The sequence below is a fragment of the Harmonia axyridis genome, chromosome 5 (assembly GCF_914767665.1).
Source record: "Harmonia axyridis chromosome 5, icHarAxyr1.1, whole genome shotgun sequence".
Classification (NCBI taxonomy): domain Eukaryota; kingdom Metazoa; phylum Arthropoda; class Insecta; order Coleoptera; family Coccinellidae; genus Harmonia; species Harmonia axyridis.
Window position 1 is genome coordinate 844,110 of NC_059505.1, and position 26,581 is coordinate 870,690.

Sequence of the window (26,581 nt, forward strand, 5' to 3'; positions counted from 1 at the left end):
TCGTTGGGATTGTTGAGAAATCCATAAACCAATACAATCTTCAATTACAATTCTTGAAATGTCAAATTTAGTTATGGAAACATCGAATTTTAGTTTCTTTCTGTGTTTTTCGGAAGTCACAGACTACTCCACACAGTTATAAAAAGCGGTTTTTCCTCATTTAAAGTTTTTCCTCGATAACTTTTGAAGAATTCATTTTAGTTATAGGGTGTGATTAAGTAACCCCCACTATTTTGTACATAGAATCGACTGAAATAATAAAAAATATAGGTTCTAATTTGAAAATCTTGAGTATTAATGAAGTTGAATTGTCCAAGTTCATGATCTCCTTATAAACACCCTGTACATTTTTGGTCCAAGCCGCAAACAGTCTTATACTACTACGTATTTGCAGAATCGAAAAAGAAATAAATTTTTTCGAAAAAAGATTTTTCTGCTGAATTATTCCAAAAAATGTGAGTCCTCAGAAAAACCATTTTTTTTTATTAGAATCCCAATAACTGATCAACCGTTGATTTTTTTTTTTACCCAAGGTATGGCATATTGCCAAAATTGCCATCAAAAAAGCTATCTAATGATGCAATTATATACTGGGTGTGCAATTTGAAATCAGGAAGTAGTAGTCTGTTTCCGGTATAACCGGAAGTTGTAGAGATCTGAAAATATTTAAGGGAGGAAGATCATTGTCTCAAACCTCAATATGCAAATTTTCATCACAAAATTATGATCAGTTTTCCATAAATTCCTAATAGGTCATCGCGGTGAATCACCCTGTATACATACAAAATTACATGTAAACAATCACTAAAATATTCTATATAGGCCCTATAGATTATCCTTTGAAGAGGAAATTACTTGTGTATTGAAGGGTTTTTAAAAAAACCCAATAACTTCAAAATAAATGAATCTATTTGAATGAGATTTTGAAATATTGGGAAACCCTTTACAAGATTTCCTTAAGATTGATTGAGTGGGACATAAGAACAAAAGATTAGAAATGATCGCATTTCTGAGCAGGCTGAGCCGTAGCCAACTGATCTAATCTAAAAAAATAAGACACTTTTTTCTTTCCAGTTAAAGTCATCATTAGTTAAAAGATTGATACCTAACTGCGTTGTGAGTATAACATGTTTTGAAATTCAATAAGAAATAATTAATCGGGAAGATGAGGTTTTCCCCAGAGGTTATCTATGGAGTTTTGCACATAATTCCATTTTGTAGAATAAATCATCCTTGATTATTCGATTATTCCTAGAACTTATGACGATAAGTGGAGTTCAATTATATATGATCTTCTTATCAAATTCAATTAGACTTCAGTCCGAATTGGTTAGTCTAACAAAGAGTGTTCAAAATGAAGCAACTTATCCTCGCCGTCTGCTGCCTTGCAGGTAAATTTGTACCTTAATGTTTCCAATAAATGAATAATCAGTATTCGAATGATAAGCACCTGATGTGATTTGGAATAGAAAAAAATAAAAGTTCTTTCTGATACCTACCAAAAAAACGTGTTAAATTTAAAGAAAACACATTGACGTATTCTAATCACTATTTTTTATTTGCTTATTCCTGAAGATGAACACACTGCTCCATTCTTTTAGAAATTTTCCATACCTAGGCTGAGAAGTTAGTAGGCTAACATTTTTTTGATAAAATAATTTTATTATTCAATACAGTTGACTTCGAAGGCAATACGATTCATTTTAGCCTCAAAATAGGCCCCAGTTTTGGAGATCATTAGGTACCTCTTCATCGGCATTAAATTTATTTACAGCAAGCATTCTATATTGAGGTCTGAGAACAGGAAAAAGTCGCTGGGGTCCAGATCTGGGGAATACGGTGGATGCGGAAGCAATTCGAAGCCTAATTCATGCAATTTTGCCATCGTTTTCATTGATTTTTGACACAGTGCATTGTCTTCTTCTTCAAATGAGCTGTTTTATGCGATTTCATCCTTCGAACGTTCCAAAAACGCTATGTAAAAGTCGCTGTTGATGAATTTCCTTCTTCAAGATGAATGTTATACCATGCGCATACCAAAATACTGATGTCATAACCTTGCCAGCTGACTGCTAGCGTCTTTCCACGCATTGGAGTTGGTTCATCACGTTTAGTCAACTTGGCTGACTGTCGATCCGGTGTGAAATGATAGAGCCATGTTTCATAAAAAGTATCGCCAAATTCGGGTTTTTTAGAACAGCTCCAAACACTGCTCAAAACCATCAATTCATTGAAATTATTTATTCCAGTGGCGTTCCACTGGTCATTCGAATTGCTATTGGACAAATCATGGTACGCAAATGTGTTTTCTTTATTCTAACCCTATGTTCAATTCTTCTCTTAGCTTGGACAATCAAAAACACTTTTTTGTTTTTTGCATTCATTTCTTATGTCGTTTTGTTTTTGAAATAAATCAAAAATCGCTATTATTTTAGACAAAATGATATTGCAATTTCGAATTTTTTGCAGTTTTTAGCTCGGTTTCTTGTACCAGCAACAGGGAGCTGATGCACAAGTTCAAATATCTAGAATCTTACCTTCAAGAGAGACAAGCAATTGATGAAGTCAGCTCAAGATTGGAACAAATTTGTCCAGGATCCAAAGTTAAATTTGAGGTAAAGTGAATATTGAAGATCTTTGGAATCGTTCAAGAGAAAACATTGCAATGCTTTTGAAATTATCATATTTTTTATTTTTTCAAAATTGAAATATCTAATAAAATATTCAGATGCATCAGAACTTCACAAATTTCATCTTCAAGTTCTTAAATCGATTGTGGAGCATTAGCTCGGACCTCATATTTCACGTGGCCCCAAAGAATAAAGTCTAACGGTGTTAAATCATAAAATTTCGGTGGCCTATTGTAATCACATCACCTCTTCGGTGAATAACGACTTGGATGATACTGCATATAATATTTTCGAAGTTTTGTGGTTACCTTTTTTTTTAAATTTAAAAATAGAAAATTTAGATTCAGAAACAAAAAGTCCAAAATTTCCTGCGATTTTCAATCGAATATTAACTTTCCAGGAAGCAGTCGATGAAATGAAGACTTGTGCCGATAAAATCGACGAAACAGCTGAAACTTCATGTTCTATAATGAAAAACAGAATGCCAAAATGCTTGGAACCTTTAATTAGGGTACTCAGGGATTGTATGCCAGAAGGAAGCAAAGAAATTCCAGAATTCTTCGTCAACTCCTTACTTCAAGGTATTGACTACATCTGTAAGACTGATGGAGAGCACATCTTCGGTAAGTTCACTAAAATTATTGTGACCAACTACTACAAAAAAGGGACCCTTGACATAATCAATTCCTGTATAAAATGTGTAAATTTCATCGAATCTCATTAAAATTGATGGTTTTATTTAAGAACTTGGAAACACATGTTTGTACAAGCCCAACCCAGCATTGGAAGTCTGCGTACGCAAGTTGAGAATGAGATTGGCAACATACGAAAGGAATGGTTTGGGAGTTGAAGCCATCTGCAGGTATCTCCTATAATTTTTTTTTGAAGTTGTTCATGCAAATCTTGATATTATTTCAGCACATTGCACTACATGAAGCCCTGTCTGAAGTCCCACTTGAGTCTTTCCTGTGGAAGTCCCATTTCAAGGGAGGCTGTGCTTGGTTTTTACGATGCTTTTTCGGCTAAATGCAAAACAATTGCCGATCCCTCATCAAACGAACTCAAAGAAACATCAAACATCAGAGTAACTCAGTAAGTTGATTAAACAAAAATAATTCAAGGATTAAGGAAGGGACAAATGGATTATTTATCGAAAATAAAGTTACAGTTATTATATTTCCACTTTTTTTTTAATTCTATGAATTCCCAAAACCAATTTTTTACAAGTGTTAAATGATGATTTTTTTTCAGGTTGGAGGACTTCTCTTAAATATTTCAACGAATTGAAAGACACTCAATAATTTGATTTCAAAAAAACATAACACCTAACATGTGTGATTTTATATAGTTATATCAAAGAATGCCAATACTTCATTTATTCTTTTGTGCAATAAATTAATTTTTTTTTGTTGATAAAATAACTTTATTATCATCCTTTCATGTATTTCTTTCATAAAATATTTGATAGATAATCATATGAAACTCATATTATTCTTCATATTCAGAAGAAAATGTATTTATTAATTCATAAAATGGTTGATAATGAAAGCCAATTGAAAAAATCTAGGAAAGCACTTACTTGACTTGAGGCGCTTTTGAGCGCTAGTCATTCATCCCTATTGCGCAATTGGTGACCACAAAATTATATATGTATATAGGTACATTACATAATAATTTGTTTTGTATCCACAACATTTTTTGGGAACTAGAAATCAAGAGAAGAATATTTAATATTTATCACCAACGAAATTGCAATAACCTAATTATTGTAGTAATGCATCGAAGATAAGTTATTTTATAATCCCAAAAAATACAAGAATTTGAAGTATAAACAGAATTATAATAAATACTACCCAGTTCGCCAAATGGAATGTAAAAAGAGAGTTTATCATATAGTAGCTGGTTCCAAGTTTAAAATGGTATGTCTTATGGTTGAAAAAATTTGAAAGTTTCCAGGGGTGGTATAGTGCAATAAGAAAATTTAAAATGCCTATATCTTTTCATTTAGCCCGAATTGAAAAAACTGGTAAAGGAAAAAGTGTTCCCTTTGATATCAATAATCTACATTTAAATTATGAATATAAGATGTCAGTTAGTTTACCTGCTGAGGAGTTCTGAAGATAGGATCCTCTTAAATTTTGTTTTGATTCAATCCCCTATCATGATAACACGAAGATTTTTATCAATTGATTTTTCTGGTTCTCATTGAAATCTGAATTTATCGTTTGTTTACCTGAATGTTCCAGTGTCACAATTTTTTGTTGAAATTGAAATTTAACAGGTTACCAGGAATTTATAAACTTGATTGATAGAAAAACTATCGGTTTTTCTATGATCAAATCATACAAAAAGAGAAATTCTTATCTAAATCTTATTAGGTTATAGATTTGACAAGTTGGATTTTAGGTTAAAATTTTATGAAACTACTGTTATTGAATATTACAAAATGAATTCTACCGATATTGTGTTAGAAAATTTAAGGAAAAACATAACCGAACAAAGCTTTCAAATAAAAGCTCTAATTCAAGTATGTTCAAGATTTAATTCGGCCTTCATCATCTTATTGTTTACATTTTTCGTAGGACATTAATGATTGTGGAGGTCCATTATCAGAGCTCCATAAGTTGAATTCAGAGGGTAGAATAAAAATTGCCTCACTCAGAAAATATATAGATAAATTTTGGGAAGTTGCAGAAGAAAATAAAAATGCAAACCTCCTTAAAGAAGTACTACTCCATAGAGATCAGTTATCTAGGTAATTAGTACATTGATATTCCAAGTTGGTCTTGAGTTGATTTAATGAGAAATTAGCTGTAGAACTGAGCTTATTCGAATGACATAATTTCAGTACAATGGATTTTTTCAAGAAAGCAAACATTAAAGCAATGCTGCAGATTGAAAAAGACTCCAAGGAAAAACTGCTGAGAAGACGGGATGAAACAGGGGTTCGTCTTAGGCCTCATAAACGGGATAAGGAGAATCTTGTAAAACAATCCTCTAATATAACGGAACAACTATTAGCTGTGAGTAGGCAGCTAGCTGATACAACAAAACAAAGTGCTGATACCTTAGACTCTCTGATAAGCTCTTCAGAAAGTGTATACGGCACACAAGAAGAACTCAAATTAACAGGTAGTGCGATAACCCAATCAGGAAAACTTCTAGCTAAATATGGGAGAAGGGAGTTTACTGATAAAATCCTTGTTTGGTTTGCATTTTTGTTTTTCTGTTTTTGCGTGTTTTATATAGTACAAAAAAGACTATTTTGAAGCATCAATTTCCTTAGGTTTACTAAATTATTATTTTATTGTGATCATTTAAATTATTATTTTATTGTGATCATTTAAGTACTATTAGGTAATGGTTGATAGGGTATTTGAAGTTTTACCAGGAACTATCTAAACTGAGTTGACTGTAAGGCTGAAAAGCTCCATAAAACATGAATAATAATTATAAAAATGAACGCATAAGCAGAAACATATCTATAAAGTAAAATGTTTCAATTTATGAACACGATTCTTTGACTTTGAATATCCATTTGATGCAATTATATTTTGTAAATATATAAATTTTATTTATGATAGAAATAAATTTAATAATATTTGCATTATTTTGAATTTATTTCCCTACATATACCTAAATGGAGATTTGATTTTATTAGATCTTTTTTGTTGAAATTGAAATTTAACAGGTTACCAAGAATTGATAAACTTGATTGATAGAAAAACTATCGGATTTTCTATGATTAAATCATACACAGAGAAATTCTTATCTAAATATTATTAGGTTATAGATTTTGACAAGTTGGGTTTTAGGTTATAAGGTTATGAAACTACTGTTATTGAATATTCCAAAATGAATTCTACTGATATTGTGTTAGAAAATTTAAGGAAAAACATAACCGAACAAAGCTTTCAAATAAAAGCTCTAATTCAAGTATGTTCAAGATTTAATTCTGCCTTCATCATCTTATTGTTTACATTTTTCGTAGGACATTAATGATTGTGGAGGTCCATTATCAGAATTATCAGAGCTCCATACGTTGAATTCAGAGGGTAGAATAAAAATTGCCTCACTCAGAAAATATATAGATAAATTTTGGGAAGTTGCAGAAGAAAATAAAAATGCAAACCTCCTTAAAGAAGTACTACTCCATAGAGATCAGTTATCTAGGTAATGAGTACAGTAATATACCATGTTGGTCTTGAGTTGTTATATTCTGTGATTTCATACAAAATTTGCAATAGAACTGGCCATATTCAAATGACATGATTTCAGTACAATGGATTTTTTCAAGAAAGCCAACATTAAAGCAATGCTGCAGATTGAAAAGGACTCCAAGCAAAAACTGCTGAGAAGACGGGATGAAACAGAGGTTCGTCTTAGGCCTCATAAACGGGATAAGGAGAATCTTGTGAAACAATCCTCTAATATAACGGAACAACTATTAGCTGTGAGTAGGCAGCTAGCTGATACAACAAAACAAAGTGCTGATACCTTAGACTCTCTGATAAGCTCTTCAGAAAGTGTATACGGCACACAAGAAGAACTCAAATTAACAGGTAGTGCGATAACCCAATCAGGAAAACTTCTAGCTAAATATGGGAGAAGGGAGTTTACTGATAAAATCCTTGTTTGGTTTGCATTTTTGTTTTTCTGTTTTTGCGTGTTTTATATAGTACAAAAAAGACTATTTTGAAGCATCAATTTCCTTAGGTTTACTAAATTATTATTTTATTGTGATCATTTAAGTACTATTAGGTAATGGTTGATAGGGTATTTGAAGTTTTACCAGGAACTATCTAAACTGAGTGGACTGTAAGGCTGAAAAGCTCCATAAATCATGAATAATAATTACAAAAATGAACGCATAAGCAGAAACATATCTATAAAGTAAAATGTTTCAATTTATGAACACGATTCTTTGACTTTGAATATCCATTTGATGCAATTATATTTTGTAAATATATAAATTTTATTTATGATAGAAATAAATTTAATAATATTTGCATTATTTTGAATTTATTTCCCTACATATACCTAAATGGAGATTTGATTTTATTAGATCTTTTTTGTTGAAATTGAAATTTAACAGGTTACCAAGAATTGATAAACTTGATTGATAGAAAAACTATCGGATTTTCTATGATTAAATCATACACAGAGAAATTCTTATCTAAATATTATTAGGTTATAGATTTTGACGAGTTGGTTTAGGTTATAACGTTATGAAACTACTGTTATTGAATATTCCAAAATGAAAACTATGTAATTCTGTAGGATTTATTCAATTAAAAGTATCTAGGTTCTGACAGAAAAGATTCTTATTACATTAATTAATTTGACAGTTGATTAGTTTTTGTTCCAAAGATTACTCTATGTGATAAACTATATCTAACATTTGAGAACATCTTCAACACTTTCCCTTGTTAGAATAGTTTATATAACTGACAAAATAAAAATTAAGAAAGTCCCATCCTTGAACACATTATTAACAATCTTGTTCGGGGTAAAGGTTTAGTAAGAACATCAGCAACTTGTTCTTGAGAACTTATCTGCTGAACAGCTAACTTTTCTTCCAAAACTTTTTCTCTTATGAAAAAATGTTTTATGTCAATATGCTTTGTTCTGTGATGAAACTCTGGATTTTGCGCTAATCTCACCGCTGCAGAGTTATCTATTTGCAGTACTGGAATGTGATCTAGTTTGATAATAGCTGAGAATAGTCTATTCAACCATATCACTTCTTTTGTGGCTTCATTCGCAGCAACAAGTTCCGCTTCAGTTGTTGAAGTAGCAACAATACTCTGTCTTTGACTAGACCAGGATATTATTCCACCAGCAAAATTAATAACAACTCCTGAAGTAGATCTGCCAGTTTTTGTGCATCCACCAAAATCAGCATCACTATAGCATTCCAATTCTTTAGCTAGACCTGGTTTATATGCAATTCCAAAATTAATTGTTCCAGAAATATATCTGAAAACTCTTTTCAGTTTCACTACATGATCATTAGTTGGGTTTTCCAGACTTCTCGACAGAAAACCAATTGCATATGCCAAATCTGGTCTAGTACCAACCATGAGGTACATCAATGCACCTACTGCTTGTCTGTAGGGAAAGTTTGTACCTTCAGTAACTTTCCCTGATTTGAGGATCTCCGAATCTGTTTCTATTGGAGTCGAAACAGGTCTGCAATTAGAGAAATTAAACCTCTCCAAAATTTTCTTTGCATATGCTTGCTGACTTATTTTTATGACTCCCTCTGGATCAGTTGTGATTTCTAGTCCCAAGAAAAAGTTGGCTGGCTTGTAGGTTATTTTGAATTCCTGCTTCAATTCATCCATAAATTGGTCCAAATCCTTTTTTGATGATGCAGCAACGAGTCCATCATCGACATATAAAGCTAGTAATATTTTTCGATTGTCTACTTCACGAATATATAAGCAAGAATCTGCGTCATTATTTTTGAAACCCAAACGTTTCAAATATAGATTTAATCGGTTATACCAACAGCGAGGTGCTTGCTTCAGGCCATAAAGACTACGTTTTAATTTACATACCCTATCAGATCTATCATTGAAACCCTCAGGTTGTTTCATGTATATATTTTCTTCTAATTCTCCGTATAAGAAGGCAGTTGAAACATCGAATTGTCTCAAGTGCATTTTCTCACTTGCTGCAATACTGAGAATCGATCTCACAGTAGTTAGTCTTGTTACTGGGCTGAAGGTCTGATTGTAGTCTATGCCTTGCCGCTGATTATACCCTTTAATTACCAATCTGGCTTTGAATCGTTCTACACTTCCATCCGGATTCATCTTGATCCTATATATCCATCTACAAGGTAGTGCCTTCCTACCTTTGGGCAATTCAACTAATTCCCAAGTATTATTTTCTTTCAATGAATTTAACTCACTACTCATTGCTTCTATCCATTTTTCATGATCATCACTCGCTAATGCTGCTTGATATGTTTCGGGAATACCAACTGCTTGAAATATTTCTTCAGCATATAAGACGTAATCTCCTAAATATGACGGAGTTTGAATAGAACTTCTGTTCCTGAGATTATATCTTCTTTCTTCATCTTCACTCTCTTCATTTCTTTCGTTTATATCTTCTTCAATATCAGCTTGAAAATCTCTGTCTCGATCTTCTATGGTTTCTTCTGAATTATTCAGGCTACTTCTTTGTATATATTCTGGAACACTTTCACTTTTTTCTGCGTTATTTTCTTGAATTATTTCTTCAGGAGGACTCTTAACTTGGTTACATATACTCAACTCTTCATCAAAAGTAACATCTCTCGAAAGAATTACCTTCCGCTCTTTCTTCAACCAAATTCTATATCGTTCATCTCCATCATAACCCACTAAATTTCCTTTAACGGCCTTGTTATCTATTTTACGCCTCTTCTGTGCAGGAACAAGAGCATAACAGTTCGAACCTATTATTCTCAAATGTTTTATTCTGGGTTTTTTACCATGCCACAATTCATATGGACTTACACCATCTACTGATGACTTTCCAGTTCTATTGAGAATATAAATTGAAGTGTTAACAAATTCAGCCCAGAGGCTAGGATGAAAATCAGCTTCAGGATTCGAGTTTTTCAGCGTCCTGGCCATCTCTATTATTGTCCGATTTTCCCTCTCTGCGCTTCCATTCTGCTGAGGAGAGTATGGTGCAGTGAGTCTTTGAACAATTCCTCTCTGTTTCAAAATGACTCTCACTTCTTGGTTATCAAATTCTCCTCCATTGTCACTCAACATTTCTTTAATTGTGTGATTCAAGGTCCTGCAATGTGATAACATCTCTGTTAAGGCAGTTTTTGCCTCAGATTTTTCTTTCAGGAAATATCCATACCGATATTGTGTATAAACATCCTTGATGACAAGCAGGTACCTTTTGTTCTGAAAAGATTTGTCAAACGGTCCACAAATGTCTGCTATAATAAGTTCACCTGGTTCATTCACTTTGTTTCTTGTACCAAAAGGCAAACGATGTGCTTTTCCAAATATGCAAGGTTCACAAGTGACTTTTTCATTTTTAACATTTATATTCAATTCTTTCTTGAGTTTTGCTTGTACATGGCGAATATCCTGATGTCCCCATCGTTCGTGATATAACTGTAGAGTAGAATTATCAGAAATTGCTAAATTCACATTATTTTTACTATCAGGCATTTTCTTCACAGGGTTAATTGAGCTTTTGAATAAGCCACCTCCTATGGATCGTTCTCCAGTAACCATTATCTCATCATTTATTTTCAGTGAACAGTGTGTAGCAGTTGATTCAAAAATACTATTTAAGTTCTTATCTTGCGCTGCAAGAACTGAAAATAAATTTCTGGAAATATTTGGCACATACCATACGTCCCGTAAAGTAATTGCTTTCGTCGAACCAACATTTGAGTTAGCTTTTATACTGCCTTTTCCTAAAGCTTTGAGAACTTCTTTACCAGCTGCTCTTATTTGTTGAACTGATTCAAATTCTTCGTACTCCATGAAATATTCCAGTGAATTAGCTACATGTCTAGTGGCGCCATTGTCTATCCACCAAGTATTACCGTCTTCTTCAGCAATATTTGCCTCATCAAATGTGAACATGCTTACATTTACTGAAGTGTGACCTTCTGTGGAGGTAGTGTTGGAATGCTTATTTTTCGGTGGTTTACCATCGGCAATCCATTTTCTGCATACTTTAACCCAGTGGCCTTTCTTCTTACAATAGTTGCAGAAACTATTCTTCATGAATTCTTTCCTACCTTGTGCAGTTTGTCTTTCTTGGATTTTCTTGTTTGCATTGAAAACTAGAGCTTCTTGTAAATTTTCTTTTGTTTCCTGATTTTCAGATTTTGTGAAATTACGTTCATACATACATAGCTGAACAGACAATTCATCTATCGTTTTGTCTTGGTCTTTTGTTAAAAGCATCCAGCTTGAACGAAAAGTTTCATATGAACTCGGAAGAATATAAAGAATTTTACAGATAATCATAAGGTCAGGAAGAACATTTTCTCCTTTGGTTCTCAAACCATTATTAAGGTCATTGAATATGCGTTTCAACTTGGCAATATGTGTGGAAACATCTTCACTATTGGTCCACTTGAATGAAAAGAATTCCGTACATAAATGAAATAGTTGATCTTGAGACGTAGCCTCAAATTGCTGATTCAGGGACACCCATGCTTCACGAGCACTCTCTTTGTCCATAATTTTCTGATATACCACATCACTCACAGCACTTGTTATCATCGATTTTGCATAACTGTTTGCTTTTCTATACAAATCTGCTTTTTCTTTGTATATCTTCAGTTCTTCCGATTTAGCTTCAAATCCTGGATGAACTGGTTTTACTAATTTTCCATCTATAACTTCTAGAGCTCCTTCATGATAGTCCAGTAAGTCTCTTATTTTATGTTTCCATATAGGCCAATCAGTTTCCCCATTCAAATGTTTGATGTGGCGAATAAGATCCATTTCTTAAACTTTTAATTCACTCACCATCTACAGAAAACACTCCAGAAGCGTTCTGGTACCCATAACCTATTAAAACTATGTAATTCTGTAGGATTTATTCAATTAAAAGTATCTAGGTTCTGACAGAAAAGATTCTTATTACATTAATTAATTTGACAGTTGATTAGTTTTTGTTCCAAAGATTACTCTATGTGATAAACTATATCTAACATTTGAGAACATCTTCAACATTCTACTGATATTGTGTTAGAAAATTTAAGGAAAAACATAACAGAACAAAGCTTTCAAATAAAAGCTCTAATTCAAGTATGTTCAAGATTTAATTCTGCCTTCATCATCTTATTGTTTATATTTTTCGTAGGACATTAATGATTGTGGAGGTCCATTATCAGAATTATCAGAGCTCCATACGTTGAATTCAGAGGGTAGAATAAAAATTGCCTCACTCAGAAAATATATAGATAAATTTTGGGAAGTTGCAGAAGAAAATAAAAATGCAAACCTCCTTAAAGAAGTACTACTCCATAGAGATCAGTTATCTAGGTAATGAGTACAGTAATATACCATGTTGGTCTTGAGTTGTTATATTCTGTGATTTCATACAAAATTTGCAGTAGAACTGGCCATATTCAAATGACATGATTTCAGTACAATGGATTTATTCAAGAAAGCCAACATTAAAGCAATGCTGCAGATTGAAAAGGACTCCAAGGAAAAACTGCTGAGAAGACGGGATGACTCTCTGATAAGCTCTTCAGAAAGTGTATACGACACACAAGAAGAACTCAAATTCACAGGTAGTGCGATAACCCAATCAGGAAAACTTCTAGCTAAATATGGGAGAAGGGAGTTTACTGATAAAATCCTTGTTTGGTTTGCATTTTTGTTTTTCTGTTTTTGTGTGTTTTATATAGTACAAAAAAGACTATTTTGAAGCATCAATTTCCTTAGGTTTACTAAATTATTATTTTATTGTGATCATTTAAGTACTATTAGGTAATGGTTGATAGGGTATTTGAAGTTTTACCAGGAACTATCTAAACTGAGTTGACTGTAAGGCTGAAAAGCTCCATAAAACATGAATAATAATTATAAAAATGAACGCATAAGCAGAAACATATCTATAAAGTAAAATGTTTCAATTTATGAACACGATTCTTTGACTTTGAATATCCATTTGATGCAATTATATTTTGTGAATATATAAATTTTATTTATGATAGAAATAAATTTAATAATATTTGCATTATTTTGAATTTATTTCCCTACATATACCTAAATGGAGATTTGATTTTATTAGATCTTTTGTTTGTTGTGAATCAGAATAATGATTATAGGAGCTAAGACATGCATTAAGTGCATGTTTTTTTCTGATCACCCAAAGAATTATATCGCATCGATATTGAGATGGCTCCAGCCAATTTTTTTCTCTTATCAGAATTTCTGCTTTAAGGTACTTCCAATTGTAGCAAGTACTGAAGAATGTTATTTTATCTAACCAATCATCAAATTCCTTTTTCTCAGTAGTAATAGTATCTATAGATATAGATAGTTCTATAAGTATGTAATATTATTTTTTGCGGATTGAACCAGTAATTTTTTGACAAAGTATCTAGTATTTTGATCCGTCGTCAAAGATGACAAATTTAATTATGAAAGTTCACCTGTCATTACCTCATTTTAGGCGACATTTAAAATTTAGTCAGTTGAATTTTCAGAAGAGTTGTTAAATAGCCAACTGATTATGTTGCGTCAAGAAGTCGTGAGTATAGCATGTTCCCGACACTTTTTTTTCTAGAAACTGTATTAAATTAAACGGCAGGATGAAGAGGATCTCCGAACAGAAATTTACAGCTTGCGCAAACATATTGCACGCGTTTGTAGTGAAAATCAAATTCTAAAAGTGAAAATACGTAAATTACAAGATGAAATGATGAAACGAGACAAACAGTTGGATGACTTCCTCAATTCGAAAAGGGTAAAATCTCCTATAATTCCGACGCCATTATATGAAACGAGCAATTTACAGTTTTTCGGGTTATCTAAAAACGTACAAGACAAGGGAGCATCAGTATTGATGAATCTCAAATTGAAAAATGATAAACTAGAGCAATCCCTTATGGAAAAGGACATGATGATTAAAAGACTGCAGAATACCCTGCAAACTGCGAAACTTTATAACTCCAACTCGGTCAACAAAAAATTGGCTTCTAAAGGTGAGTACCTAAATTGGCTTTTTGAATATTCTTTCCCACAATTGAAATTGGGATTCCCTCCAGATTCGGAAAAAGCGATAAAATCATTCATATCACTAAAATTTTACTCAACGGTTTTTAAAAACCCTTTACTTGAACGAGAGATGGCGTCGTTGCTGCGCATCTCTTGGAAGATCGGAACGGCTTGGGATATAAAAAATCAACCTGGGTTCAAGTCCACTCTGATCCGACATTCTTTCCAGGGAAACGACTCCTTTTTTTTGAAGTTTTAAGATATTCTACGAGCAATTAATGAACCATATTGTCAAATTTGCATCGTTTTCAAAATATATCAGTTTTAAAGGTCTTTGTAATGACTCTTTCGAGATTTCAGGGGTAGAATGCATTATTCTGGGTGATAACAAATTAGAATACGAAGAAAAGAGCAGGATTAATACTAAACTCGAGTTGCGTATGCCAAGTTTCGATATGGGCGACTTTGAGGAGAATGAAGAATCTTACAGGAAAGATATTTCCATCATAAACAAGAAGAATGCAAAATCTGTTGAATCGCAATTTTCGCTGGACATAAATATGGACTTGAAACATACAACAAAACCTTTTTATCATTCAGGAACCCGATACGAAAGGTAAACATTCAAGATTAAACATCAAACCTCAAACATTAAACATAATCGTCAAACAAACAGGACATATCAGATACACCTTACTATGATATTCTCAAAGAAATATAGATCATTTATAAATACACTGCGCAAAAAAATTAACGCACATTATGGAAATTTCAAATTTATTCTACAACTGAAGGTGTTCTCAATGATAATTATTTTTATCAGAATTATGCATGCATATGTTATCCACTTTCAACGTTTTTTTCTTCAATACAGATGTTTTTTCCCAGCAGGAATAAAAAAAGATGAGATTATCAGATTTTGAATGTATTGTTTCCATTCTGAAATCAATTGTTCTCGATCAATTCTAGTGATCAATAGTTCTTCTTTCGTTTGATTTTCTACACTCGATCGCTATGCAACGCGAAACACGCAATTTGACCCAAGAGGAATGACGGAATGTGCCCAAGCGGTAGTTTTGCGAGAAGAAGAGTGGACATACACAAGAATTGCAGAAAGGTTTGGAGTTTTCCATACAAGTGTGTCCAGAATGTTGCAGCGATTCAGGGAGACAGATATGAATGTCCGAAGACCAGGACAGGGTAGACCACGGGTAACAACTGCCATTCAAGAACGTTACTTGAGAGTTTCTTCGTTTTCAACCGTTTGCAACCGCTCGCCTCCTTCAAAATCAGCTTGAGCAAACTCATGGGGTGCAAATTAGCACTCAGACAATAAGAAATCGCCTCAGAGAATATGATTTAAGGCCTCGTGTCGCGGCAAGAGGCCCAGCTCTTACCCCAGCCCATCGAATGGCGCGTTTGGATTTTGCGAGAGAGCATATCCATTGGGAAGAGGCTGATTGGGAAAGAGTTCTCTTCACAGATGAGTCTAGATTCTGCCTCTACCATTGTGATCGACGTTCCCTTGTATACAGACGTCCACATGAAAGATATGCTCAGTGCAATTTCCTTGAATACTATAATGGTTTCGAGGGAGGATCGATTATGGTATGGGGTGGAATATCTTTGACTGCTCGCACAGGTATACAGGGTGTAACTGAATAAGTGTAAAACATTTAAGGAGGTGATTCCTCATCGAAAAAAAGATAGGATTTTTCATATGAAGAAACTTCATTGGAGCAACCCTTGTTAAGATACAGCCCCTTAAAAGGGGTACATAAAATTTGTATAACAATTTTTTTCACAAGCACTGAAGAAGTTACAATATTGAAATTAACCTGACGTTTTGTACTACCAAAAAGACACTTAGCCAGTAATTTATTTGGTTTACCCCATGGTTGTAAGGGGTGAAAAACGCAACCCGTAAAATTTATTTCCAATGTAACTTTTTGTCTTATTATTTGTTTACCATTTAAAAATTTATTTCCGATAGCCTGTTTCATTCTAAACAAAAAATGTCTCTTGGGTTTTTTGCCCAAAATAAACCAGTAAGCAGCAAAACATTATTTTACGAACAACTACAGAGATACATCGTCATAAATGCGAACTGGATTTATTGTTATTTTGTAGTTAGTACCTGCATTAAACGATTAAAGGGTAATAAACAAAACTAAGTTATTAATAACAAAACACACAACATGTAGAAATCATAGTGAATGTTCAATATGTCTACCTTCAAACATTACGCATGCGTCTAGACGTCGGCGCATTGAGCCACGTATTCGCTCAAATATTCCTGGAGTCTCTCTGATTACCCTGCACGCATCGATGATGCGGTTGATGACGATGTATCTCTGTAGTTGTTCGTAAAATAATGTTTTGCTGCTTACTGGTTTATTTTGAGCAAAAAACCCAAGAGACATTTTTTGTTTAGAATGAAACAGGCTATCGGAAATAAATTTTTAAATGGTAAACAAATAATAAGACAAAAAGTTACATTGGAAATAAATTTTAGGGGTTGCGTTTTTCACCCCTTACAACCATGGGGTAAACCAAATAAATAACTGGCTAAGTGTCTTTTTGGTAGTACAAAACGTCAGGTTAATTTCAATATTGTAACTTTTTCAGTGCTTGTGAAAAAAATTGTTATACAAATTTTATGTACCCCCTTTAAGGGGCTGTATCTTAACAAGGGATGCTCCAATGAAGTTTCTTTATATGAAAGATCCTATCTTTTTTTCGATGAGGAATCACCTCCTTAAATGTTTTACACTTATTCAGTTACACCCTGTATAAGGAACATTCTTGAAAAGCATGTAGTGCCATTTGCCCCATACATTGGTGAAAATTTCATTTTTATGGACGATAATGCAAGACCCCATCGTGCGCGCATCGTTCAGGAGTACCTTGAAGAAGTTGAAGTCTCTCGAATGGAATGGCCAGCAAGAAGTCCAGATCTCAATTCGATTGAGCAGGTTTGGGACAACCTCAATAGAAGGCTGAGAAGTTCAGAAAATCATCCAGCTACTCTTAATGACTTAGGAATCCAACTCAGAGAAATCTGGGAAGGATTAGATCAGAACATTTTAAGATCACTCATTTTGAGTATGAACCGTCGTTGCCGAGCTGTAATTAACGCAAGGGGTGGAAATACCAAGTATTAAATCACTTATCAGCATTCCAGTATTTTGAGAATTGTTTATTTCTCTTCTTTCACATAAGATTCGGTGAAATACTGAATTTTTCTTCCATTTAATGTGTCTTGTTTCGTTCAAAACCCTCCCGAGAGAACATAAAAAATAAGTTATAAAGTCAATGCAGAGTTAACCTTCATTAAAATTGAGATTTTCATGTGCGTTAATTTTTTTGCGTAGTGTATATTTGCCCATATTTTTAGTAGAACCGCATCCTACCACGTAGAAGCGAAAGGATCAAAATCTGAAGGACTTCTAGAGAGGTTATCTGGGGAATTCATCCCCATATCAAACGGGAGCAATGGAAAGAAAAAAGGCAAGAAAGAGGTCCATTATGAGAAACAGAGAGATGAGGAGCAGGATGCCTGCATGCATCCGTCTTTCAAGAAAATCCTACAGACTATCGAAGATCTAATGACTCGAGGGACTAATGCAGAGTTGAATTTTTCCAGAACACTCACTGTGGATGAATCAGTTCAATTTCCTATGGAAGGTGAGCAGTAGTTTGGTTATTTTCAGAAGCTGGATGAACCATCGAAGGATTTTGTATGAATAATCAAAGACAAAGATCAGATGGAAGATGGAATATTTTTTTACGCTTTACCGTGTGAGAAAATTGTCGAGAATTAAAAAAAGAGCAGCTGCACCAGCACCGGCAATAACTGTAGCAGTAACATCAACAGCAGCTTCAATAACAACAATAAAACAAGAATAATATAGCCGCAATTGCATTAGCAGCAACAAATGTAGTAGCTGTTGCTACTTCTGCAATTGTGACTGAGAAGACTGTCAAGCAAATTTAAAAAGAAGCAGCAGCCACAATTGCAGCAGCAGTAACAAATAGCTGTTGCTGCGCGTACAATTGTGGCTGCTGGTTTTTGAAAATTTTTCTCGACAAAATCTTCTCAGCCACAATTGTAGAAGCAGCAACAGCTGCTATAGCAATTGTGGCCGCTGATCTTGTTTTATTACTGTTGTTATCGCAGCTGCTGTTGATGTTACTGCTAAAATACATAGATATATAACTTTCCTTTATTATAAAAAACTGGTTATACATTTGAGATTCAAAGTATTGTCCATCGCTGGCCACTACTTACTCCCAGTGTACGAATCCCGTGTTGAAAAAATGGTCATCTTTTGAAGCGATCCACGAATCGATCCAATTTTTTACTTCTTGATAAGACCGGAAGTGCAGGCCAGCCAGGCCGTGTGCCATTGATTGAAACAAGTGATAGTCTGAACGGCAACGTCTAGAGAATAAGGTGGGTGGGGGTGGACTTTCCATTTCAACGTTTCCAAGTATGTCTTGACCACTTTCGCAACATTAGGTCGAGCATTGTCATGCTGTAAAATCACTTTATCATGTCTCTCGTTGTATTGCAGCCATTTGTTTCTCAATGCTCGGCTCAAACGCATTAATTGCATTCGATAACGATGGCCTGTGAAAGTTTCAGTCGGTTCAAACAACTCATAATGCACTACGCTGATCCCATCAAATATTGAGCATGACTATGTAACCGTGAATATTCGTTTTGGCCGTCGACGTAAAAGCATGACCGGGATATCCCCATGATTTTCTGCGCTTAGGATTATTGTAATGTAACCATTTTTCATCTACAGTCACAATGCGATGCAGAAATCCCTCCTTTCTGTGCCTTGAAAGCAGCTGTTCGCAAGCAAACAAACTCCGTTCATCATATCTCGGCATCAACTCGTACTGTACCCAATTTCCTTGTTTCTGAATCATTCCCATGACTTTCAGGGGTTTTGAAATGGCTTGTAGCATCACTCCCAATGATCCTGTCAATTCTTGTTGCGTTTGACACGAGTCTTGATCAAGTAATGCCTCCAATTCTGCATTTTCGATAACCTTCTCTCTTCCACCGACATGCTGGTCTTCGACGGGAAAATCACCGTTCTTGAAGCGTTGAAACCACTCTCAGCACGTTCTTAAACTAACAGCGGCCTCACCATAGGCATTTGAGAGCATTCGATGAGCCTCATCCACATATTTTATCATATTGAAGCAGAAAATTAAAACCTCTCGTGAATGACGAAAATTTGGCTCATAAGCTGACATGTTTAACCGAAAATAACTTTATGATGCAGACACAAATCGACTAATATTTCGATGGCGTTATGTTTACAAATACCTAAGCTTATTGTATGACATCTACGATCTATTCATTTCGACTACCACTCATCGCTACAGCCATCTATTGCAAAACGGCAGGAGCAAAGTTGTACACCTAATAACAGCTACTCATTCATCTAACAGCTCTCACTTATCCAACAGATTCAAAAATGCTTGGAATGATCGATTCCCCATCCGATGATCTCACTCAAGAGGATCTCATCTTAACAGATATAAAATCGGACAATGAAAACTACGACATGGGAAAAATCTTGGAAGATGAACAGCCTCCAAGTATACTGGACGAAGTACAGGTTGTATCATAACAAATAACTAGATGATGTGAATTTATTCCATTCTCCGATTTGTAGGTCAACGATCAGTCTGATCCCGATCTAGCCAGTATCAGCGAGAAGTTCGATGGAATGGAAAAAACCGAAACTCAACAACATAAAAAGAAGATAATCTTGGAAGAAATGCCGCACGAGGAGATCAAACAGCTCCACGTCTACCTTCTAGACATGATATCGCAGGTGGACTGCCTCAAAGACACCATTTTTCACATGAAAGAAGATCAACAGAAAACAGAGAGCGATTTGAAGATCAAAGAGTGAGCTTGATACAGGTAGATGCGAAATATATTACTCAATCTGAGTTTTCAGCGAGAACATTGAGAAATTAGCGAAGGAAATAGAGGAGTTGAAAGAATTGAAGTTGTTCTCAATACCTGATGCGGAGAAAATGACAACTCAACTCAGGTCAAATGTTGATATTGCCGAGAAAGATTGTGCTAGCATTGAATCGTTCAAGGATTTGCAAAAGGCCACTCAGTAAGTAACATATTGAGTTGTAAAGGGTGTTTTTTTAGAGCTATAGAACTTTAAATTGCAATAAAACAACGATGGATTATTCGATTGACATGAATTTCATTTATCCGCAAGATAATCTTTTGGCATTACATTTCAAATATAATTTCTGGCATATGACCGCCACGGCTGACTCGGATGTAGTCCAATCTGGACGTCCAATTTTCGATTACTTTTTCCAACATTTGTGGCCGTATATCGGCAATAACACGGCGAATGTAGTCTTCCAAATGGTCAAGGGTTTGTGGCTTATCTGCATAGACCAATGACTTTACATAACCCCAGAGAAAGTAGTCTAGCGGTGTCAAATCACAAGATCTTGGAGGCCAATTCACAGGTCCAAAACGTGAAATTAGGCGGTCACCAAACGTGTCTTTCCTAAATCGATTGTGGCACGAGATGTGTGTCGTCTTGTTGGAACCGCAGCTCCTGGACATCATGGTTGTTCAATTCAGGAATGAAACAGTTAGTAATCATGGCTCTATACCGATCACCATTGACTGTAACGTATCGTTTTTGAAGAAGTACGGACCAATGATTCCACCAGCCCATAAAGCGCACCAAACAGTCAGTTTTTTTGGATGTAACGGTGTTTCGACATACACTTGAGGATTAGCTTCATTCCAAATGCGGCAGTTTTTTTTGTTGACGTAGCCATTCAACCAGAAGTGCGCTTCGTCGCTAAACAAAATAAAATGGACGTAGTGCGCGATACGTATTCCGCACAGAACCATTATTTTCGAAATAAAATTGCACCATTTGCAAGCGTTGTTCAGGCGTGAGTCTATTCATGATGAATAGCCAAACCAAACTGAGAATAAATCACTTGACAGCTGTTAAATCGGTCGCCATCTTGAACAGTAATGCCAACTTAAAGTTATATACCTCGAAAAAAAACACCCGTTAGTTGATTTGGTGGAGCTATCAACACGAAATTTTGCAAGGATATATAAATTGTTATAGTTAGATTAGACTTTACTTCAATGTGATCTCATTTGTATAGCCAAAGTATCACTTTGCAGGCAGAACATCAAGAAAATAGTAGGAAAGATGAAGACCCTCAACGAAACCAAGTCGAAGTCATCCATCTCCAGCCAAACAGAGAAAAAATCATCCAAGACTTCTTCAAAGAGTAGCAAACCAGAAAAGAAAAAAGCTTCGGAAAAAAGCCATAAAAAGTTAGATGTAAGTGACCTCGATACGTCAACCGTTATGAAATTAATACTGGTAGGTTTCTGGCTTTTCGCCCTGTATAAAAGTAAAGCCATACACGAAACAGTAGGTTATCTGTCCGAATTCTCCTGTCCAAATTACATATTCAAAATGGCATTCTTATGCGCTCCTTTCTATAATTTTTGTAAAAACTGGAAATGAGTTCCATAATAAACTTTTAAAATACCATTTCAATCGAACTCTTTGTTTTCATGTATAAGTTAAGTTCAGGAACAAGATTCATAACCTGATTTTAATTCATTTATATTAATTAATTGATTAATCAGAATTTAATTTTATTAATTAATCAAAATTTAATTAGAAAATTAATTCAATTTAAAAATATATAATCATGATTCAGGTTCGAAAAATTCTGAATCATGTTTGATAAATTTGGTGTCCAGATTTTTTATGTTTGTTTTGTATCAAGGTTTTCTATTCCGACTCTTCTAGGCCTCTGTAAGAACTCTCAGAAGATTAGGCCAATTTGTACTAAACTATTTTTTTTTTCATTTTTGAATAATCGATATAAAGGGTTGTCCAATAAGAGGTTCCATTTTTATATTGTTGAAACGAGTACGAATACGGTGGATGCAGAAGCAAGTCGAAGCCCAATTTATGCAATTTTGCCATTGTTTTCATTGATTTGTGACACAACGCATTGTCTTGATGAAACAGCACCTTTTTTTCTTCAAATGGGACCGTTTTTTTTAACGATTTCATCCTTTAAGCTATCCAATAACGCTATATAATAATCATTGTTGATGGTTTGACCCTTTTGGAGGTAATCAATGAATATTATACCTTGCGCATCCCAGAATACTGATGCCAAAACCTAAAACTTTGCCAGCTGACTGTTGTGTTTTTCCTCTCTTTGGATTCGGTTTATCGTGCCCAGTTCACTCAGCTGACTGTCAAATGGACTCCGGAGTAAAATGATGGAACCATGTTTCATCCATTGTCAAATATCGACGCAAAAATTCAGGTGTATTGCACTTAAATAGCTTCAAACACTGCTCAGAATCATTAGCACGTTGTTGCTTTTGATCGATTGTGAGCTCGCGCGACACCCATTTTGCACACAGCTTTCTCATGTACAAATATTCGTGAATGATATGATGTACACGCTCAGATGATATATACACAATGTCTGCTATCTCGATCAATTCCACTTTACGATCATTCAAAATTATTTTGTGAACTTTGGATTTTTTCGTCAGTGACAGTCTCTTTTGAGCGTCCACTGCGTTCGCCGTCTTCGGTGCTCATTTCACCACGTTTAAACTTAGCATACCAATCAATGATGGTTAATTTTCCTGGTGCAGACCCCGGAAACTCTTCAACAAGCCAAGTTTTTGCTTCAGCTGTATTTTTTCCCTTCAAAAATCAATATTTCATCAGCACACGAAATTCTTTTTTTTTCATCTTTTTCCAAATAACAAAAGTAGCTACACTCACAACGCAATATCTCACAAACTAATGGTCGGACTGCTGTCAAATTTTGACATGTATCGTTTGAAGGTTGATACTAACTAAAAATCTGAATTATTCCGATGCTAATGGTGATCGACCGGCTTGAGTTTTGGTGTTAACTGAACTTTAAAGCCTTAAAACTTAAGTCTTCATGTCAAATCGACGAGGAACGGAAAAACCTGAACTTTAGCCAACATAACGGGCTACATCAGCAATATACTCATTTTTTTTTGAGGGACGCACACGGCTTCGATTCTTCACATCACTCACTTGTCCCAACAGCTCGAATTTTCGTCTAGTTTCACTATTGCCAGTCGAAAAGGGTTCACGACGACCCAAAAGTGATCTAATTTTACGAACCATGACTGCAAAATGTTCACAATTTTTTTTATAAATTTTAACAATTTCATTTCGTTGTTGAAGCATGTATCGTTCCATTTTTAGTAATGGCGTAGTTTTCACTTGTCAAATGTGTAAAGATGTCGGCTTCAAAAGTGACAGCTACTGCAATAGCGGGCTATTCAAAATGAAACCTCTTAGTGGAAAACCCAATTTCAATAATAAATATAATCTCTGATAGATATTCTATTGAGTTTCTAATAAGAGATGGTTTGTGGGTATGAAATAAAGAAGAACATTTTATTTTCAGAGGAAAGTCCAGGAACCATCTGAATCTAAAAAAATTATTGGTATTGGTAATGGTGATGTTGTCGATCTACCATTTTATAGATGCGGTATCGTAACAGAATGTGCAGCTAAAACATCGAAAAATGAATACGACGAGTTAGATTAATATTGTCCGCTTTGATGTCAAATATGTTGTGTTGTTTTGTGTTAGAGAAGTAAAATTGTTGAATCGTTTGAAGTTGAATGTGCTTTCAGGAATATTATCTATCGAATAAATTAATTGAAGATTCGTTTATGAGATTACTATACTGTAAGAAGACTTTACATATTACTTTAAAATATTCCCAAATCGAAAATACATTCTAAGGAAAGTTGAGGGTTTGAAGGTTTTGTTTATAGTTTAGTCAACATTATGATGTAATTCAAATGACAATCTTCAAGTACTGCAAGGTTTTCACAGTTGTTGGTTCTAACCTTCAATGCACATTCTTTGAACTCAATAAAACATCTGAAATAAAAAAAACTCGATTAAAAGAAAATGCATTCATTTAAGCAAATTAAAGTTATAGCATTGTTATTTGCTGATTTAAGGAATTAGTACTTTTCGATTTGAAAAAAAAAATGTGAATTGGTCCTAACAACAACAAAAGAGTTGAAAATAATCGATAAAATTCACGGAATATACGTATTTTTAAGGATTCTTCCAATATTTTTATCGTACTGAAATACAGATCTTGACATGGGTTTGGTTGAAAAAAAAACCATAAAATTTGGGAGATTCAACACTAGAATACTTCAAAATTAATGTATAAATCGTACTTACCAAAAACTTCCTTGATCTTTCCATGACAGAAAAAATTTTCTGCAGAAATTAGCGATTTCAATAACATTTTTGTGTAGTGCTCATATTTTGTATCAAGTGTCATCTCGAATAAATTTTTTACAGAATCAATGCATTCAGTGAATTCTGTACTATTTTCATTACAGATAAGGTCTTTAGTTCTGCTCACACATCCATATACGTTCAACCCCATTTCCTGAAACAATTTATCGAATTGATTGAGTGAGATTATAAAAAAAATGGTTTTCCAACGAGAGGTTTCATTTTGAATATCCCTCTTTCTGGGCAGCTCTCATATTTTGATATTAGACAAGTAAAATACTATGCAACTTCTAAGGATGGAACGATACACGTTTCAAAAAAACCTCTACAAAAATGGTGAAAAATTTTGCTGTTACAGTTTGCAAAAATAATGCACTATAATCGTAAAGCATCTGATGGAAAACGTGTCGCATAAGCAACAAAACAATCGCAATTTTGCAAGATAAATTTCCTTCCAGGATTATTTTTCGAAAAAGTGATCATAATTGGCCAACGAGATATTGTGATTTAACACTTTTAGACTTTTTTCTTTGAGGTCACGTAAAAAAAAGGTCTATGCTAATGCTCCACATTCGAGTTATCGAGGACATGCAAATATACGCCATGGAAAATTTAATGAAAAAGATATATGGTGCTGCAACCGTAGCCTTGGAGGCCATTTGGGTAAAATCGTTTTCCATCGTTAATGACATACCTTCCTTTTTAGAATGGAATAAAAATCCATTGATTTCTCTTGCAATATACTCGCTTTTTCTTTAATATCAAATTGAAAACTCTTATTGGAAACCCTATAGTGTTATAAGATCGAAAAAAACTTTTCGAAACTTAAGACGAAAAAGCATAGTGAAGGAGAAGGTTGAGCTAAGAAATTGTAGTTTTACTTACTAGGACATTGTCTTCATTCAGTTGTTTCAAATGGGTCAGAGCTAGTCCTACCACCTTTTCCAATGCAACATCGTAATAGTTCACTTTTTTCTGAGCTTGAGATTTTTGAGAAGTTGAAAGGACCTTTTCAAAAGCTGTAATATTCATTTCAGTATGTATGTTTCAAAGTTAAATAATGCTCATAATAATGACATTGTACTTATTCGTTAGGTACTCACTTAAAAATAAATAGCCAAGAAAAAAGAGCCTTGTTTTCATATTGAATCGATTTTCAATAACGGAAATACAATCGCAAATAATGGAAATATTAAATATCGTGATGGAATCAAATCTGCATTAATCGGAAATTTATTGGGCATTGAAAACATAATTTGAAATTGATAGCTTCATCAATTTTCAATTTTAATAATTCGTTGCAGTTCACGAAAATGCCATATACCTATGAACGTCCACAAACTTCAAGATAATAAGAGGGCTACTATTTTTGTATTGAAAATTGGCAACACCGATATTGCCAGGTGAAATCTGATATTGACATCGTGAAATTTGACATTTTTTATGTTGTAAGTACTCGTAATGTTTTGAGTACGAGCACAATTTTTGTTGTTTACATAGGTATACATAAACTAACGGACAAAGAAACTGCAACACCAAGAAGGAGCTGTTAAATTTTTTTTTTTGCTGAAACATAGTATAGCAGGGAGTAAATGATTGAATTCGGAGAAAAAACTTGTGAAGGTTTTTTCATGTAAACAATTTTTGTTACTTGAATATTGTAGTCGTTTTTTGCAAGTTTTTTTTAATTTTACAACAAACCAGCTATTCGAGGAGATCCAAAGTCGTTGTGCAGTTGTTGTTGAAATGCCTAGAGCACGTGTACGCGGAATTTATTGCCAGCAGCTAAGTGAATTTGAATGAGGTCGAATTATTGGTTTTATAGGAGGTGAGGGTTGTCATTTCGAG

The 26,581-nt window shown here is 34.2% G+C and overlaps 5 protein-coding genes across 10 annotated transcripts; 4 read left to right on the forward strand and 1 right to left on the reverse strand.

Moving 5' to 3' along the window:
• The first annotated feature begins 1,160 nt into the window (after nt 1-1,160).
• On the forward strand, nt 1,161-3,939 carry LOC123679617. The gene is made up of 6 exons (XM_045616993.1): nt 1,161-1,391; nt 2,470-2,615; nt 3,031-3,253; nt 3,375-3,492; nt 3,549-3,722; nt 3,882-3,939. The coding sequence occupies exons 1-6, from the start codon at nt 1,355-1,357 to the stop codon at nt 3,898-3,900; spliced, it is 717 nt and encodes a 238-aa protein (XP_045472949.1). The 5' UTR covers nt 1,161-1,354; the 3' UTR covers nt 3,901-3,939.
• Nucleotides 3,940-4,924: 985 nt separating this feature from the next.
• LOC123679618 (vesicle transport protein SEC20-like) lies at nt 4,925-7,641 on the forward strand. Of its 3 annotated transcripts, XM_045616996.1 has the most exons (4): nt 4,925-5,157; nt 5,213-5,385; nt 5,479-5,916; nt 7,347-7,641. In XM_045616996.1, exons 1-3 carry the CDS (start codon nt 5,077-5,079, stop codon nt 5,897-5,899), a joined length of 675 nt encoding a protein of 224 aa, XP_045472952.1. In that variant the 5' UTR covers nt 4,925-5,076; the 3' UTR covers nt 5,900-5,916; nt 7,347-7,641. The 3 variants fall into 3 exon arrangements, with proteins under 3 accessions (XP_045472952.1, XP_045472951.1, XP_045472950.1); XM_045616995.1 differs by lacking the exons at nt 5,213-5,385; nt 5,479-5,916 and adding an exon at nt 6,622-6,803 and having other exon boundaries at nt 6,909-7,641; XM_045616994.1 differs by lacking the exons at nt 4,925-5,157; nt 5,213-5,385; nt 5,479-5,916 and adding exons at nt 6,405-6,566; nt 6,622-6,803 and having other exon boundaries at nt 6,909-7,641.
• Nucleotides 7,642-12,343: 4,702 nt separating this feature from the next.
• Nucleotides 12,344-13,361, forward strand: LOC123680188 (vesicle transport protein SEC20-like; the record flags this gene model as incomplete). The annotated part of the gene is made up of 3 exons (XM_045617969.1): nt 12,344-12,421; nt 12,477-12,658; nt 12,764-13,361. Coding segments are annotated over 3 exons (546 nt in total), but the record flags the coding sequence as incomplete, so codon positions are not given.
• A 369-nt stretch (nt 13,362-13,730) lies between these two features.
• On the forward strand, nt 13,731-24,140 carry LOC123679616 (autophagy-related protein 23-like). 4 transcript variants are annotated; one of them, XM_045616991.1, is made up of 10 exons: nt 13,731-13,877; nt 13,938-14,093; nt 14,145-14,331; nt 14,705-14,960; nt 17,742-18,031; nt 19,835-19,986; nt 20,044-20,282; nt 20,335-20,502; nt 21,561-21,723; nt 23,873-24,140. In XM_045616991.1, exons 1-10 carry the CDS (start codon nt 13,860-13,862, stop codon nt 24,014-24,016), a joined length of 1,773 nt encoding a protein of 590 aa, XP_045472947.1. In that variant the 5' UTR covers nt 13,731-13,859; the 3' UTR covers nt 24,017-24,140. The 4 variants fall into 4 exon arrangements, with proteins under 4 accessions (XP_045472947.1, XP_045472948.1, XP_045472945.1 ...); XM_045616992.1 differs by having other exon boundaries at nt 17,745-18,031; XM_045616989.1 differs by having other exon boundaries at nt 13,938-14,331.
• LOC123679620 lies at nt 24,138-26,333 on the reverse strand. Its single transcript, XM_045616997.1, has 4 exons — nt 25,837-26,333; nt 25,619-25,752; nt 24,674-24,887; nt 24,138-24,358 (listed from the first exon to the last, which is right to left on the reverse strand). Exons 1-4 carry the CDS (start codon nt 25,874-25,876, stop codon nt 24,327-24,329), a joined length of 420 nt encoding a protein of 139 aa, XP_045472953.1. The 5' UTR covers nt 25,877-26,333; the 3' UTR covers nt 24,138-24,326.
• Nucleotides 26,334-26,581: the final 248 nt, after the last annotated feature.